Source organism: Salminus brasiliensis, chromosome 3 (genome assembly GCF_030463535.1).
Source record: "Salminus brasiliensis chromosome 3, fSalBra1.hap2, whole genome shotgun sequence".
Classification (NCBI taxonomy): Eukaryota; Metazoa; Chordata; class Actinopteri; order Characiformes; family Bryconidae; genus Salminus; species Salminus brasiliensis.
Window position 1 is genome coordinate 39,968,245 of NC_132880.1, and position 16,847 is coordinate 39,985,091.

The following is a 16,847-nucleotide window of genomic DNA, read 5'->3' on the forward strand; positions in this document are numbered from 1 at the left end:
CACAGGAGAGAGAAAAAAAAAAGTGTTGAAAAGCAGGGAAAAAAAGCCAGAACGGGAGCTGGCCTGCATTTTGCAGAGTTGGTACAGCCACCACCACATGGGACTGCACAACAGCCATGACTCAGGGCCTCACTGTTTACAGTTTTAGCCTCTTAAAACCTTAACTTATTGCAACTGTGAGTGTTTAAGAAACATGGTTTTTATTTCGTGGGGGAGAGTCGAAGGCTCTGAAAGCCAATGCTGAAACCGCCTCAGCATTTATTGTTACTTTAATTGTCCTTGGATGCAAATAAAACCTTTTGACGAGCCACCTCTGTTTGGATTATTTCAATTTGAGTCCTCACAATAAATTCACATTTAAACAATAAAACGCCTGCTTAGAAAAAAGAAAAAACAAAAAAAGCCTTCCAAGGTGTTCTGGATTTCATCAACACTGCTCAGGTTAAAAACAAGGCTGGATGTTGGAGAAAGTTTTAGCTCTGGCAGAGTAACTACTGAGAAGCGCCAGGTTTCTGACATGGTGTCATGTGCCACGTCCCTGTATGCCAATATCATGATATGACCATGATATCACACGCAGAAGAATGGAGTTAGCCTTGAAATGTAACCAATCTTTGTTGGGGGGATTCCAGTGCACTCATTCTCCACATAATTTCATCCTATATATCTCCATCTGGTGCCCTGTAACTATTGAACAGCCGAACCTACGGAGGGTGGGCTTAATAAAGGAAAAGCCTGAACCAAAGTTGGTTTATTGGCATCCAATTCAAAACACATGGCATGGTATAGTCATATACTACAAATATAGCAAGATTACATGAGGACATGAGAACTGTAGGACCACATGGCTTTACTGTTGTAGTGGTGGATTAAGAAAAGATTCACATCTAGCACAGATAGTAATAAATCAGTGATCTGTCATGCAAAACTTTGTGTCTCCATTTTTATGGACATAGTTTAAAACTGGCACTTGCTGTTTATATTGTGTCAAACTTTTATGATGAATAGACCAATAGAAATGCTTGAAAATGGCCTGGAATAAAAGCTTTTTGCATTGACTTCCAATGAAAGTCTTCTGTAATTTTGTCATTTTGGAGATACAAGTTTTATGTGTGACAGTGAGGATACACTATCTACTATTACTGGAACAAAACCTCACATCTCAATGTTTGTCTGTTTTGTCTTTTTTTTACATATTAAAACACTATCCGTTACAGTAGTCCAACTGTCCACCTACTGACTAACACATGTTCTATGGCTTACAGCAATTTCATACACAGTATCATTTTGAACATTTAATATGTTGCACATGATCAAAAACCGTGGTAATACTGCTTCAGTGATCTTAAAATAGATCAGTGACAACAGAAAAAAAACAGGTGCTGACTTCCTAAAGGACAAAACACAACACTTACTATAACAGCAAGTGGATTTTCTGGATAAATTTTAATTAAGCGAGCAAATAACCATGAAATTAGGTCAGCTCTCTGGATTAAACAAGTCAAATGAGACTTGTATTTTTCATGGCTAAACTAAGCCCATTACAGTAACAGTCTTGACATGCTGGAAACAACTGAAGTCAGACAGGGCAAGTCCTGAAGACAAAATTCATTCTGTCTTGGCTACAAACACAATATCAGTGTGTTTCTCACAGTATGTTTCCTCAAAGCCATCTGGACCACGTTAGGTGTAATATAAAAAGCTCATTCAGATATAGCGAGTGTAGATGCAAACTTGGCACAGTCGAGCCTTGCTCTCCCTCTGCCACTTTCAGGTCTAGACATTATAATGGAAAATGGCTCGCATGCAGCAAATACAAAAGACTGTAGAAGCACCAGCGATACCATCATTTATAGAGGAGAACGTCTACCTGTTTGGAGGAATCGCTGGGCTGTATTTGGGTTACGTCACTTAATGAGAAACAAATGCTGGCATTGGAATATAACTCCAGTGTTTCATTATTGACTAACTAGGTCAATATGGCTCATTGTGCTAAGGGAGATTGTGCCCAGAACACTCCACTCTTCGTCAATCCCAGCAAGGCTATGCCAGGCAACAAATACATGCATCACTGCCATCCAATACAGATGACACGATACCACTTTCTCATTTCTGATACTGATCCTGAAACTGGACCCGCCGATTCTAATCCAATATATGTTCTTTAAAATGACTAAGCTTTAAATGAGGGTTTGTAATTGAAGCACTCCACTACTCTATAAGTAGAAATACAGAAACACACGGCTAACAATATGAAATCACAATGTAAGTGATGTGCTATTTCAGACTAAATTTGTTCGATTGGATTCCCCTTCGATTTTTGATCCAGCATTTGCTGAGGCACTGTGTACTGACCAGTGTAATCATGACTAATCTATTAAGCAGTCACAAATATATCATTGCTGTCACGCAAAAACCTCATATCTCCAAGATGGAAACCCTTCTTGATGTTATGACATTTGTCATTTTTTCATGTCTATCATTTTGGAGCATTTCTATTGGTCCACAACTGCCAGATTCAAATGATGTCAAAAAGTGAAAAACAACAAGAACAAAGAAGCACGTTTTTGATGACAGCAGTGATATGTATATACACTATATGTCCAAACACCCTCCTAATAAATGCATTAAGCTAGTTTAGGTTGCACCCATTGCTGACACAGATGTGCAAATGCACATACACAGCTTGTCTAGTCCCTGTAGAGAAGTATTGGCAACACAATATGACTCTCGGAAGCAGATAAACATCAACCTATTGGGACCATGCCTAATGCCAGGTGGGCTAGAAGGGTGTTGAGCTGTGGAGCAGTAGAACTGGGTTCTCTGGAATGATGGCGCTCCATCTAATACTTTTGGGATTAGAGTTGGCGATTTTGGGAAGAGGTGGGGTGGTGATTATCCGACATCCATATCTCACTAACGTTCTTGTTGCTGAATGCAATCAAATAAATGAATGAGCAGGTATCCCCATAGTTTTGTCAATTTAGTGTATATAACGCAAGAAGCCATGACAGTACCCACCAGTAGGAACTGCGTAAACTCTCCATAGTTGAGGCGTTTCTTCCTTTCTTTGCCAAAATGAAGCTGAACAAACTCCGAGTCCCAGTTGAAGGGGATATGCTGATGAATAGTGGTCTGTCCAAACACTTGTTTTACATCCTCTGAAACATATATCAGTAGTTAAGATTGCATAATTTCTGCATATTTCAATACAATGCTAAATCTGCAGACTAGAAATGCCTATTAAACATCTACATAAACATCTGCATTGGCCACTATATTGCTTTCCAGAAACATTAAAACAGACAAATTAAATTTTTTTGTTCTCCAAAAGTAAGAGGCTGCTAATGAAATGCCTAATCGTGAGATCAACAGCTGTGAACAGTGACAACTCACAAAAAACAAGGAAATTCACTGAAACTGCCAGATTCAGACAGCATTTTCCTTTTTTTCTCAGCAATGGAGATTTTGAGAAGGAAAAAGAAAGAAATTACAGGGGTGCACATTTTACTTAAGACCATTCTTCTTGGAGCACGACAGCTCCAACAGGTTTACTTTTTAATGAGGCAATAAATAAAATACATTACTACAGAGTTTGACTGTAGCGCTGTTCCAGCCCTGCGTTTATGGAGCTGTCAACACTCAAGCTTTTCTTTCTTTTTATCTCTTTGGCAGGAGTACAGTCGAGTAGCTGGCACGAATATTTCAGACTGCATGTTTATTAACTGTATTTCACCTAATTATGAATTGTGGGAATAGGGAAGGTGGGAGTGGGGGGTTGTGGGGTTGACTCAAATCATTCCGTAATTGAACTCATTTTGAAAATGAAAAGCTCAATGTGATATTAAAAATGGCAGTTTACTGAAGGTAAAAATAAACTGGCTTAAAATAACAAGTCACCTTTAAAGCCTTTAATGGCGTTAAGAGAGTTAGAAACAGGAGGGTCCTGGTGCCTTTGACATTGCGAAGGCATTGCAGTCAGCCATACTCTGTAATGCATCACAAGAAACTGGCTTTGACGGGACCATAATCTCAGCCAGGAGCTATTTGTTATCTAAGGTAAAGTAAAAGTGTACAATGCATAATATACAAGACAGTAAATGTCAGTGCAGTTCTGTACCCCACTTCACTTCGCCACGCTTTCCCTCCCCCAAGAGAAGAACTAGCACAAGCTGTACTATTAATTAACCTTTACAGTCACAATAAAACATCAGACCTTTTAATTATGACACCGAAGCGTCACGTCTAAATACCTAATTGATCAATTTAGATAGGGGAATTTACATATATGCATAATATTACCAAGCTAAATGATCATACTCCCTACTGACTACAACAATTAGAACAAAAGTTTCTTTCTCTCTGGGCTTAAGCAGCATGTGTTGTGCATCGGAAATCAAGTCGAGCTGACGCGTCTCAGCTACACGAGGCAAACTCTGGGCTGTTTAAATCAATTAGGGAAATGTGAAACATGCACATGTGGCTGTGGATGTGTACCACAGCGCCCCAGAGCATTTAGATAATAATGACAGGAACATCTCCAACCCGTGGCGAAGGTGTCATCCCGATCGCTCTGTCCCAGTTCTCTGCGCCATCTTGTCAGCTTAATGGGTGCTGAACTCGAAAAACCCATGTCAACTGTGTGCCAAATGAAACCGAGCTGCATTTTAAGGGGTGAGCGTTGCGCCTCAGCCCACGGATCAATGAAGTGCTGGTGGTTTTCTTGATGGAAAACGCTGTCTAACAGCCCGGTCGGACTATAATTAACAGTTGTTTTAATAAATAAAGTGTGATGAGAACACACTGTCGGTCTAGAATGAATTGGACTTCAAAAGAACGTGACATGTTAAAAAGGCACTCACCGAAGGTGGCCACTCCATTGCCGGTTTTGTCAAAAAGCTGGAAGGCGACCATGAAGAGGGCGTCTGGGGCACACAGGACGGACTCGAAGGCCACAAACTCCTGAAAGGAGATCAGCCTGTAGGACAGAGAGAGACGAACGAGCCTTACAGGCTAGAAGCAGCTCCAGCACACCCCACAAAACTGCATTATTGTATGATGAGTGGGTATCAGTCACTGATTACTGCTTCTCGCAGTGAAACAAAAAAGGTAGCACATATTTTCATTGTGAACACTTGACACTTGAGTGATTTGTTCAGCTGTAATTATCAGCCTAAAATTATGATGTACAAAACATCTAAATACACAGTCCAGTCTCCATGCTAGGCACAGGGCTTAAGTGAATGACAAAACAAATTGACATAACAGGCTATTCATCTATAGCAATCTTGATTGAAGTGCTTCCAATTTGACTGTCAAATGTCATTACCTCAGCCACTGAAAACGGCAACAGTTAAAATAAAGCTCTCAGTCCCCTTCAAAACAACTGGAAACGCAGTGCACGAAACGATTGCACAGAGCAATAAAACCGTTAGTACATTTGTGCGCACCCATGGTGCTGTAGGTGCACAAGCAAGCCACGAGACTTGCTCAACGCTGCTGCTCAACCTACATCATAAGATCAGGCTCTGCATATTATACAACTAATACCGATCACAATGCTACTTCCAACTTGGTGTCATCATGGTAGGAGTATAAGTATCTACCAACTCCTTTTCCTCTCAGGCGCTCAGTCACTCTCTCGCTCTCCCTTTCACTTTCCCCTCACACACATACACACATACACACATACACACACCCCTCATCAAACAAGCCATTTGAACATTCACAGGAAACCCTGGGGACTGTGCAATCTAGTCTTTATTTAAGCTAAGTTCAAAGTTGCCTCAACTCCATTATGAATTTCACAAATGGATACAGTAATTACGCGAGGTCAGTACTAATGAGCAGTCCCCAATGCGTGCATCTCTAATTTATTTCAATTTCCAGGGAGCAATGATTACATTTTCGTGGCCACTCTAATTAATTTCGTTACTGATGAAATTCAAAGGAACCGAGAATTTACACGCCTCCAGCATGCAAAATCAGGCATATTGCAGAGTCAAGAGCAGTTGTTTTATTAACTAAGCTGGCAGTTGGAGAACAGCAGCCTGCTGCTTTGGAGTGGGTGGCGGGCCACAAAGCCACTCCGCTGAGCCCATGCATCAGTGATTAAAACCAAAGGCAAACATGCTATGGCTGCTACTGCTAATGCTAATGCTTCTTCTGCTTTCAGCCCGATTAAAACCATCCTATGGAAAAAATGTGCTTTCGCAATATTTCACAGCAGAGTTGGTCTCTGCGAAGGACCCTGAGATATCGTTTGCCCCTTAAATGGACAACTGGATGACCAGGAACAGGACTATTGGATGACCATTACACCAGAAATGAGTTTGTGAGAAGGTCTACATTACATAGACTCTCTTACAGACAAGGCACTGTTAGAGGATGAGGCCGATGATGGTTGATTAGTAATGCCATGGCTACTGGGAAAAAACCAAGGTTGTGCTTTGTTCAAATCAGGTCAAATCAATGCAGAACATCTTCCAACCATCAACTAATGTGGCACTGGACCAGAAAGACTTTTTTTGCTATGCCACCTCATGCCAACTCTTTCTTTGTGGCTAATCTATACTGCCACAGAATGTGTGTTCAATGATGCTTAAGGTGGAATTTAGAAGATGAAAGATTATTTTCTGAAGCATAGAAATGCTGAAAACTGCCTTTTTTCCACCCCTTTAAAATGCAGTCGTTCTGCAACGGTTGTTTATGGCATTGCCCTTCATCAGGTCATGGAATATCCTACAAGGGAATCAACCTTCAAGCTTTTTTTCCCCCTTCTACAATCCCAATTGCTCTGGTATATGCAAGAGCTCTCATCTGTTCTAACCACAAAAACCTCAGAGCTGAAGACAGGAAATGAGACCATGTTGCATTTTGTGGTCATCTGATATCTGATGTCTTTTTGTCGTCTTTACTGTGCTGCTGTAGCTATTTTGGCTATGGGGAACTAATCCCTCGCAGGATGCTCTGTACATGCTTTATAATTGCTGCACGTACACAGCAGTTTAACATATAGGCCTACATCCATTCTTATCATCACGTACAGCTGCATTTATGCCTGAGAAAGCCCCGTCCCCTTAAACCGCATGGCTTCAAGAAGAGAAAGGAGGCTTTTATCCTGTGCTGGTAAACACTGTCGCTAAAAGATAGCAGAAACACTATTTACAGACTTATTATTGCAGTAGCTTAGCGTAGCGGCTTTTATCCATGACAGGTGAGGAGAAAGCACCTTCAATAAGCTCCGGGCCTGTCATTGTCACTGACAACCCTGCAGAGGGGACACTGGCTGTTTTAGCTTTCCCTGAGTGCACACCTCAGACCAGGCTGAATGCACACGGGCACGGCCTGCTATTTTCCCAGCATGTCCTCTTTACAAAGTTTTAACCCCCAAGAGACTAAGGAGTTTCACACTTGAAGAATTTTTTCATCAAAAATGGAGAGGGAGGAGGTAAAAAAAAAAGGAGAAGAAGAAAAAAAGATCCAGAATGTGTCTGACAGATCTTTGAGTCAGCAGGGATGTCTACATGTGTGGAATGGCTGATTTCGAAAATGCTGGCGCAATGCCTCTCAAACAGGGCTGAGCGAATGAAAGAGAAATGATTCAAGGCCTGATGGATGTCCCTGTATCGCCTGATTTCCTCATACACCGAAGGAAGCAGAAAATGCAGGTGCGTTGTTTGCATCCACCTTGCGAAGGAGGGGCTCCAAGTTATTCATCTAAATCAGATGGAAATCAACCTCACTTTTATAAAAGGTTTCTGAATCACTCTGAAGAAACACCAAACAAGCACAGATACACCAGACGACGACCTGTTTTGTTGAAAAGCACACTGCAGATCATGGTACAGTGCTTTCTGAGTAAAGCATATGCTACTCTTTCCGTCATAAAAATTGGTTTTAAGATATAACACTCATATGTGAGCAAGTAACGCTGAATATCCCATAATAATACAGCATTATACAGGTCTGTGTGTTAGTAACTGGACAGTTGGTTTTCGGCATGAAGACCTGAGCAACCTTAACAAGGGCCAAACTGTTATGGCCAGATTACTGGGTTGGAGCACCTCCAAAATGACAAGGCAAGGCTTGTGGGTTGATCCTGGTCAGCTGTGGTTTGAGGAGGGACAAGTCAACAACCGATGACAGGGTGTTGGGTGCCCAAGGTTTATCAAAGGCTATCCCATACTGATGGAACCGACAGAGGGGCTACTGTGGCACAAGTCTCAGAAATGTTTTAATGATGGTTATGGGAGGAATCTGTCTACCTGTAGACAAGTCAGAGTGCCCATGCTAACCCCTGTCCACCGTCAAAGGTGCCTACAGTGGAATGGAATAAGAAGGGTCTGAGGAGTTCCTGTTTTATTTCACCTCACTTGATGGATGGTTGGGGACGTGTGTGCCTTATACCTGTGGGATGCACTGCCTGGATCTGCACCAGATCTTGCAAGTGACAGAGTAAAAGGAACCTCTTAGAGCCAGATGCTGTACTACAGGCACCTTCATGGATCTTGTTTAGTGAGCTGTTTTAGGGGCATGCGGACGAACATCAGCATCTTATCTTAATGTTTGCCTCATCTGTGTAAAGCTTTAGGTGCCATTTCACACTTAGTTATTGATATGGCCATAATGTTTACTATGTTCACTATATACATGGCTCTCCTAGTCTCTAGCATCCTAATAAATTACACATATGACAATATCAATACAAACAATTATTATCAAAAATGATAAAAAAAACACCCACATGCAGCTATTACACTCAATATGTCTATTATAAACACATAAAGTAGCATAAAATGCAAAACTGTCAGGAGAATCTGTGTAAAGATTTTTTTCCTTTGTTTGATTTAATCCAACAATCTTCCCATTATTATTCGAACCCCTACAAATAACCAAATGAGGTTCAGATACAGAGCTCAAGCCATGATTCTCTAATAGTTATCCCTTAATAGCTGTGATGCAGCCATTTATCCAGCCCCAAAGTCACACAATGCACGGCAGCTGAATGGCACAGGCAATTACAGAGCATGTGTGCCTCTCCCTGTTTAAAGCAGCCTCAATAATGTGTGCAGCATGACCACATGCACTCTGCACGCCACAGCCCAGGTGGTTGCCATGGCAACGCACAATCTTTTTGACTTACCCTAACATTTCATTGGCCATCATTATGTATCATTAAAAACATACATATTAATGTAAAAGGGGTGGAATCGGCCTACTGAATGGATCTGCACCTGAGTGCAGCGTTGTGCATTAAGACTTCTGACCCTTTATTCTAGCACAGGATAAAAAAAAAATAGGAAGATACAGCTGCATTATCCCAAACCATCAGACAACAAAAGCTTTGTTTATAACCGCTGTGTATAGTGCACACTGTTATAAAACAAGGGGTCATGGATTACACTGAGAAACATTAAAAACCTCAGAATTTGAAATTTGTACATTCACTTAAAAAAGCATTTAAAACCATGGGGCAAATATCAGCAAATATGTGAGTCATGGGATCAACTTGAACTTTTTAGTGACTAATAGAACAAAAAAAGATATTGCAATTACAGACTTAGGACTATTTTCAAATTTCTTTTTGGATTTCTAGACCTTGTTTTTAAATATAACATGAATAAATGTCTATTTTACAAACAAAATCAATTGTAAAGTCGACCTTATTCTATTTAGATTGAAATAAAATGAAGGGACCAACACCAACCCATTTTTAGTCTGGTTCACAACACCTGCCAGCAAAGCTGTTGCTTCGTTGGATAGCTTGATGTCTGTATGTGCATGGAGAAACCTGGACACAAAGTCCTCTGGAGACATGTAGTGTTCACCATTTTTCTCAATACTGGCATACTGTAAAGACAAAAAAAAAAACATACAACTTAAATGATGCTTCAGCAACAAAACAATAATCACTTTTGTCAATAAATGATTATACTTCTCTTTTTCTACCATTGCCTGTTGTTTGATTACTAGTTCCTTAGACTTTTAATGATGTATGGAGCTTACTGCTAGCCAGCATTCTATAAAATATAGTTCAAAATGTAAAGCAAGAAGATTTCATTTTATTGCATAGTTGATAGCTGTAATACTGTAATACCCTAAACAACAACAAAAGTAATATGTGCTTATTAATCATTTAAGTAGACTGATTTTTTACAACATAACATTAAAATATAAACTAGCGAGATAATAGGGATGTCATATGCATTTTTTTATTAATCAGGCATATTTAAAGCCTAATTTAGTTTCAATTCTTTGTTTTAACCACGATGTTCAAAGCACCATCTGGTGTCTTCAAGGCACCACTACCGGACATTATTCCAAGCTGGCAGCAGTGTAGACGTTCTCAAAAGTTTAGAGTCTGAAGGTGGAGCTATTTAACAGTGGAACATGAAAATAGAATATAATATATAAAAATGTTAGAAAACATTTAGAACCAAGTGGAGGCTAACACTAATACTGTACACACGCTATAGAAACCCAATGACAGCTCATTCACCCACTATAAACCAGTTATCAGTCCAGTGATATCATATTCATCATATTCAGTGCTTCGATCTTTAGCCCAGTGGACAAGCAGGGCCCAAACTTACCTTCAGGAAAATGGATCTGAGCTCTGCAGGGTCAGCCCTTTTTACAACTACCTGTCAAAATAAGCAAACACTTAATCACAGACATTTGCAACATTGTATTTTTGGTCCTGTTTTTTCAAACTTTTTATACGGTTGCCTTCAGCTACTGATCACTTCTGTGTAATATTTCTGGCTACATTAAATGTCCAAATGTTTGAAAACAGCAATGTTACTGATCTGAAAAGGCATTCAACTAGATGCTGGAACATTGCTGTTAGGATGTGATTACATTCACAAGACCATTAATTCTCAGGTACTAATGCTGAATGATTAGATCTAGATTATAAATGCCATCATGAACTCATCCTAAATATGTGCTCTCTATCACACAAAACAAGCGTCAGCAAAAGGTGCACCTTAAAGAAGCTGACTAATTAGAAGTAGTTTTGGGCAATATATTGTAAATATTTTATACAAGATACATCGCAGGTTACTATCACAGGTGTGTGACTTAATTCCAAAAAATAACATGCACGTTGTTTGTGTGGAAATGGCTTGATTTCCAGAGAGAGGACACTTAACACAGTACAGTTTTGTGCAAATTAAATTAAATTATACTGTAGAAACACCACAGTTAAAGGAGCAGCATGACAACTTTATTTTACCAACTCAAACAACGTAATCCAGTGCAGTTTGCTGAATCAGTGAAATACCACAAAGAGTGCAATTGTCTTATGGTTATTATCCATATTTTAAAAAATAAAGCATTACAGGATTGTCTAAATACTTTGGACATGTAGTGAGGTGTAAATGTGACTTTGTATGCAAGGTCTTACTCACTGATACACATCTATTTTTCCAAAGCAGAAAAATACAGTTTTACAAAAATAAATTGAAAGGTTCCTTTTGGTGGGAGTTGCAATGACTAATGGTCAGAGATTATCCACACACAAAGCACAGCAGTGGGTAGTTTAGCATTAACGTGAATAATTGTGGATGCTTTAGTAAAGCAAAAGAAATTAAAATGCACTGAAACTCGACTGACTGGAAAATAACAGAAGAAACATATATAGACATGGATGGATGGATGGAAGGATGGATGGATGGATGGATGTGGATGGATGGATGGATGGATAGACAGACCTATACAGACAGATAGATAGATAGACAGATAGACAGGCAGACAGACAGATAGACAGGCAGACAGATGGATAGACAGGCAGACAGATGGATAGACAGACAGACATACATATAGATGGATAGACAGACAGACCTATACAGACAGATAGACAGGCAGACAGACAGACAGATGGATAGACAGACATATAGATAGATAGATGGACAGATAGACAGACAAACTGATAGATATCAGTATAGACAGACATTCAGACAGACAGCTGGATAGACAGACAGACAGACAGAAATATAGATCTGTTTGGTCCCATTCTAACTGTAAAGATAAAGACTGGCTTCTGTGGTTTAGTGGAAATGAACAGCAGTTTGACCACAGAAAGGACGGCAAGCAAATCCCTTAAAGATAAGAGCCACCGCAGAGACCATTAGCAAACCCATCTATAAGCGTTGTGCCACAGGTCGACTCGCTTCGCCCAGCTCAGCACGATGCAATCTGACAGTACAGAATTTTGAAGAGCCCGTTAAAAGCTAGCACTATAACGCTAACCTCAGTAAAGTCAACCCCCTCACTAACTTCATGACTGGTCCTTACCCAACACAGACCCTCTCAGCGCACATTTAAGCAAATCTAGCGTGTCTAGAGAAACTGAATCAAAGTGAATGAAAGTTCGCCGCTTTGGTGGCTTAGCTGACAGCCGGTGTCCCAAATGTCATTGAGAAAGGCTAAGTTAGCTTTCACCTCGGACATTAGCTAGCTGGTAGGCTAACGAGCTAGCCATTTTGCCGGCTCCTGCGTGGTGAAGGTGACCAGCTAATCTCACTGCCCTCTCGGGGCCAGGATCTTGCGTGAGTGTGTGTCTGATATAACTCATCCTTCACGGATCTGGACAGGTATGTACCCCCATCCTGTGACAAGGGAAAGTAACGTTAAGGGTCGTTCTTGGTGAGAAGAGAGCTTACCTTCGCTGCCATGCTCAGCTAGCGCGCAGCTATAGCAACAGGATGACTTCCTATACGCGATGACGTTTCCATGGAGATCACGTGCGGGATGCGGCCGTGAGGCTGGAGAAGCTGGAGGCTGCGGGTGATTCGCGCCACTTCAGACATAGTCAGTCTATAGGAAGCAGCTGCAGCTGCAGGACATGTCCAAGCATAGGACCTTTGCTTGGCTGTACTGAGGAGCTGAATGTACTTTAACATGGATAAAGTAAGTTGTTTTAACGAGTTGATGATAGGGACGTAATATACGAACACTAAACAGCTGGATTACGTGCAAGTCACACTCAAAATGCTTGTCTCAAAGGTCCTTTTGGCATGATTTTAATAAAGGCAGTCAAATACTTAGCTCGTCATGTTGTAAATCTAAAGATATATCATGGAGGTGTAATCTGTGAAAATGACTGAACACATTGTTGTCACATATGCTGTCACACTGTTAATGCACTTTCCCTCATGCTGGCCTGGCACATCCTCTCTGGCTTCGTGGCCCAATTTTTTGCCAAATTCCCAAATCAGTCACATATACTATATGGACAAATGTATTGGGACACATGTCCATTTATTGTTTCTTATTAATTGTTCCTAATTCAAGGGTATTATGAAGACTTTATTGTGCTTTTGTTGGAGTAACTGTCTCTACTATCCAGGCAAGGCTTCCTACTAATTCCTACATGGTGTCAGTTTTTCTAATACCTACAGTAGAGGCAAATCTTCATTAAATGAAGATGTTAAACACTGTAGCTGAGATGTTGCAGCACTCCCGTTGCCTATTCCTTCAGCCATCGTACCAGCAACAATCAAAAGCAGTATGCACTGAAAGTTGACACATGAGCAGTATTTTGAACCGGATGGTCAGCTACAAAACCCTGATGATACACATTATATAGACAAAAAAAGTTTTGGGACACCTGCTCATTAATTGTTTCTTTCAAAACCAAGGGAAGTCGCTTCTGTCAAGGAAAGGCTTTCTACTAGATTTGGGAACATTGCTTTGAGGATTTGATCGCATTCAGCGACAAGAGGGTTACTGAGGTCAGGATGTTGAACACCCCACCTCATCCCCAACTCCCTAACTCGTCCCACAAGTATTGGATGGAGCTCAGTCATTACAGGGAACACAGTTCCACTGCTCCACAGCTCAATGCAGGGGGCTTTATACCTCTCTAACCCACGTCTGGCATTTGCTGTGGTGCCAATAGGTTTATGTTTATCTTCTCCAAAGGGTCCTATTCTATTGGCAATACTTTGCAAATACTGTACAGGTGCAACTTTAAGTAGCTGAATGCATTTATTTTACTGGGTGTCTACAAACATTTGGACAAATATATATATATATATAGATATAGATAGGTAGATAGACAGGCAGAGAGATGGTGGAACATTGAGTGACTTCTGAATGCATTCAGACCATTAGTAATGTTTGGTACTGTGACTTGCTATTAGGCATTGTGACCTTAGGCTAATGTCCAGCCCCGGAGCCTCCCATTCTATTGGTGGTGCTTTTCTGTGAAAATTACACAAGCTGTGTAAGTGCAGCTGAACACCTGTCTCAGCAATGGGTGAATCTTAAAGAAGAATTCACTTACTAGAAGGGGTGTTTGGACACTTTTGGGCCTATAGTACATGTGGAAGCATACATATATCAAATACATATACAATATATATATATACAATACCATCCATGGCACAAAACAGGCAAAAACATAGACTGCAAGCTAAAATTGGGTTATATTATTACTTGAGTTGTTCATGAAAAAATGACTTTAAAGTATGTACATGCAAGATGGGCTAGATGCATGAATGAAAAAGCATGAAAATGAAAGACAGTAACACAAATAGCGGTTAAGAGGGTTGAATAAATTCTGAAGGCACAAATGAGTGGGTTTGTCAGCAGAGAATATTCTGGATAAGATTGTAGATACAGTACTGTATACACCACCTATACATCTATTACAGCAAATATCAAATACAAAGCAGTGTACACCTTTACTGATTTTCTCAGTGTACTGAATTGGTAGAATTATCTAGAACACTGCCATCCCAAAACCACAACAGCATTCTTCCAGAGGAAGAATGGATTTCTAGCCATTCTAGTCCCCGGGCTGTAGCTAATGCAAAATCTTTGATTCTAGTCTTCCTTTCCCATCACTTCCTTTCTTCTAAAAGGTTCCTCTACTTTTATTTTGAGCCATTCCCACTGCTATTTGCTTTGTGATGGGGAAAAAAGTGAATTCCATGACTACAAAAGCAAAGGTTAACATTACCCACAGCATAAAAACAATTTTGAAGGGAGCAAAAGGTCTCTAATGGTAGATGGTCTTCAAAGAAAATGCATTTGTGCGCTCAAAATAATTCATAGCTTTTTGCTGGTGGCTTCTTGGGTTCCTGCAGCAGCAGCATGAACCACAGTATTTTTCACAGCAGGTTTCCTCTGCCTCTAAAAATGGGCTTCACTGGGGCTTCCTCAACCCCCCAAAATATTGATAGTACCTGCTTGATCCTTTATTGGGTAATATACCTTGAAGTAATGTTTATGAACTAATGAATTCCATAAACCTGCATTTAAGGTCTTTTTTATAATTCATATTTTGACTTGGAGTAGACCAAACAGACTCTGACATTTCCAAGACTTTTCTACTGTATGGGTTGTTTCGCAGTGGCATTTATGTGTCATCGACAGTTATTGTTGCTGTTTTTTTCCTGTATGTGCTGTTGAAAAATGAATCAGTGCAGTAGGCATGAAGAAAAACTGCTTGCTTGCTAGAAAAAGAAAAGCTGATTTTCTTTATCTCTTTCTTAGGCATGTTGGCGTGATTAGAGAAATGTGAGAAGCCTAACCTGACTGCACTGTGGTCCAGTTCTTCTCAGTGGATAATGTTGATAGACCTGGAAGACCCTTGACATGTCTTTGCCTGGGGGTCAGCCCTCTCCTCTAGGAACACATGCATCTTGTAAGAAGGTGATGTCTCTATTTTTAGTTTAAAGTCCACTCCTCAAAAATAGAACCTCTTGAAAACAAATGATTAGTCCACTTTGTTGCTCTTTGCCGGAGACTCTATTAATAGTCTGCAACTAGGGACCTCAGAGGTCCTGGGGGTTAAATACCCTCTATTTAAAGTAACAGAGCCATGGAGACGTGGTTCAGAAAAGTTGTGTCTCTTTGACATGTTGACAGGTTAATAGTTGCTTTTCAAGTGGGCTACTGATGAAAATGACTGACATCATTTAACTTTTTGTTGTTCTTTGAAATTTTGTCATGTCCTACTTTTTTTTACAATTACAATGTCTTTATTAGATTAACGACACCACAAATGTTCTAGGGATTCTTTTAATGCGAGTTATACATTCATATGTATGCCATACAACTATTTGTCAACATGTATACAACCAGTATCCCTCTGGACATTTATGTTTAAACAGGTGTAAAGCACCAGCAGTGTGACTAATCAAGATGGAAAGGTTTGTGGTCCATGTATCAGATCACAAAAGGATCTTATGTTGGGTCAAATAATACAACATATGTGGTTATAATGGTCATACAGACTGTCTGGCATATTTAAGGCTTCAACGAATTGCTAAACTTAAAAAAAAAAAAAAATTATTACAATCTTTTCATGCTGTTCTGAAAAATATACAATGTAAATTTCTCATATTCGCTACAATTTAGGCCAATTTGTTTAAAATATATTATTTTATTCTGCCCCGAATATCACCCTATGCCAGTCTATATACAAATCCATGTGCTGAATTGAATGGAGACTGTTTTATTTTATTCTGCCCAGAATGTCACCAAAAGCATTTTGTGGACTGCATTAAGACTATATACACAAATTTACACACACACACACACACACACACACACATTGTATATATAACCATAATGCAATTTGTGTATGCATATAGTGACATTCAGAAGACAAGGAGGGAATATATATATATATATACGTGTGTGTGTGTGTGTATGTATGTGTGTTAACACACATATATACACAATATGTGTGTATATACTGTATAAATAAATACATAGACTTAACATTATATACAAACATTACATTTAAACACAAAATGTATTTTTTTTGCTCAGAATGTATATACATATACATAAATAAGATAAGATAATCCTTTATTAGTCCCGCAGTG

The 16,847-nt window shown here is 39.8% G+C and overlaps 1 protein-coding gene across 1 annotated transcript in view; it reads right to left on the reverse strand.

Annotated features, from left to right (window-relative positions):
- slc25a13 (solute carrier family 25 member 13) overlaps positions 1-12,749 on the reverse strand; it is a 46,924-nt gene extending 34,175 nt beyond the window's left edge. Inside the window, exons 1-5 of the mRNA XM_072676124.1 lie at positions 12,669-12,749; positions 10,596-10,646; positions 9,710-9,852; positions 4,863-4,978; positions 3,022-3,161 (exon numbers count right to left, since the gene is read on the reverse strand). Coding sequence (XP_072532225.1) covers positions 3,022-3,161; positions 4,863-4,978; positions 9,710-9,852; positions 10,596-10,646; positions 12,669-12,680 — 462 coding nt within the window. The 5' untranslated portion in view covers positions 12,681-12,749. The remainder of the gene's footprint in view (positions 1-3,021; positions 3,162-4,862; positions 4,979-9,709; positions 9,853-10,595; positions 10,647-12,668) is intronic.
- Positions 12,750-16,847: the final 4,098 nt, after the last annotated feature.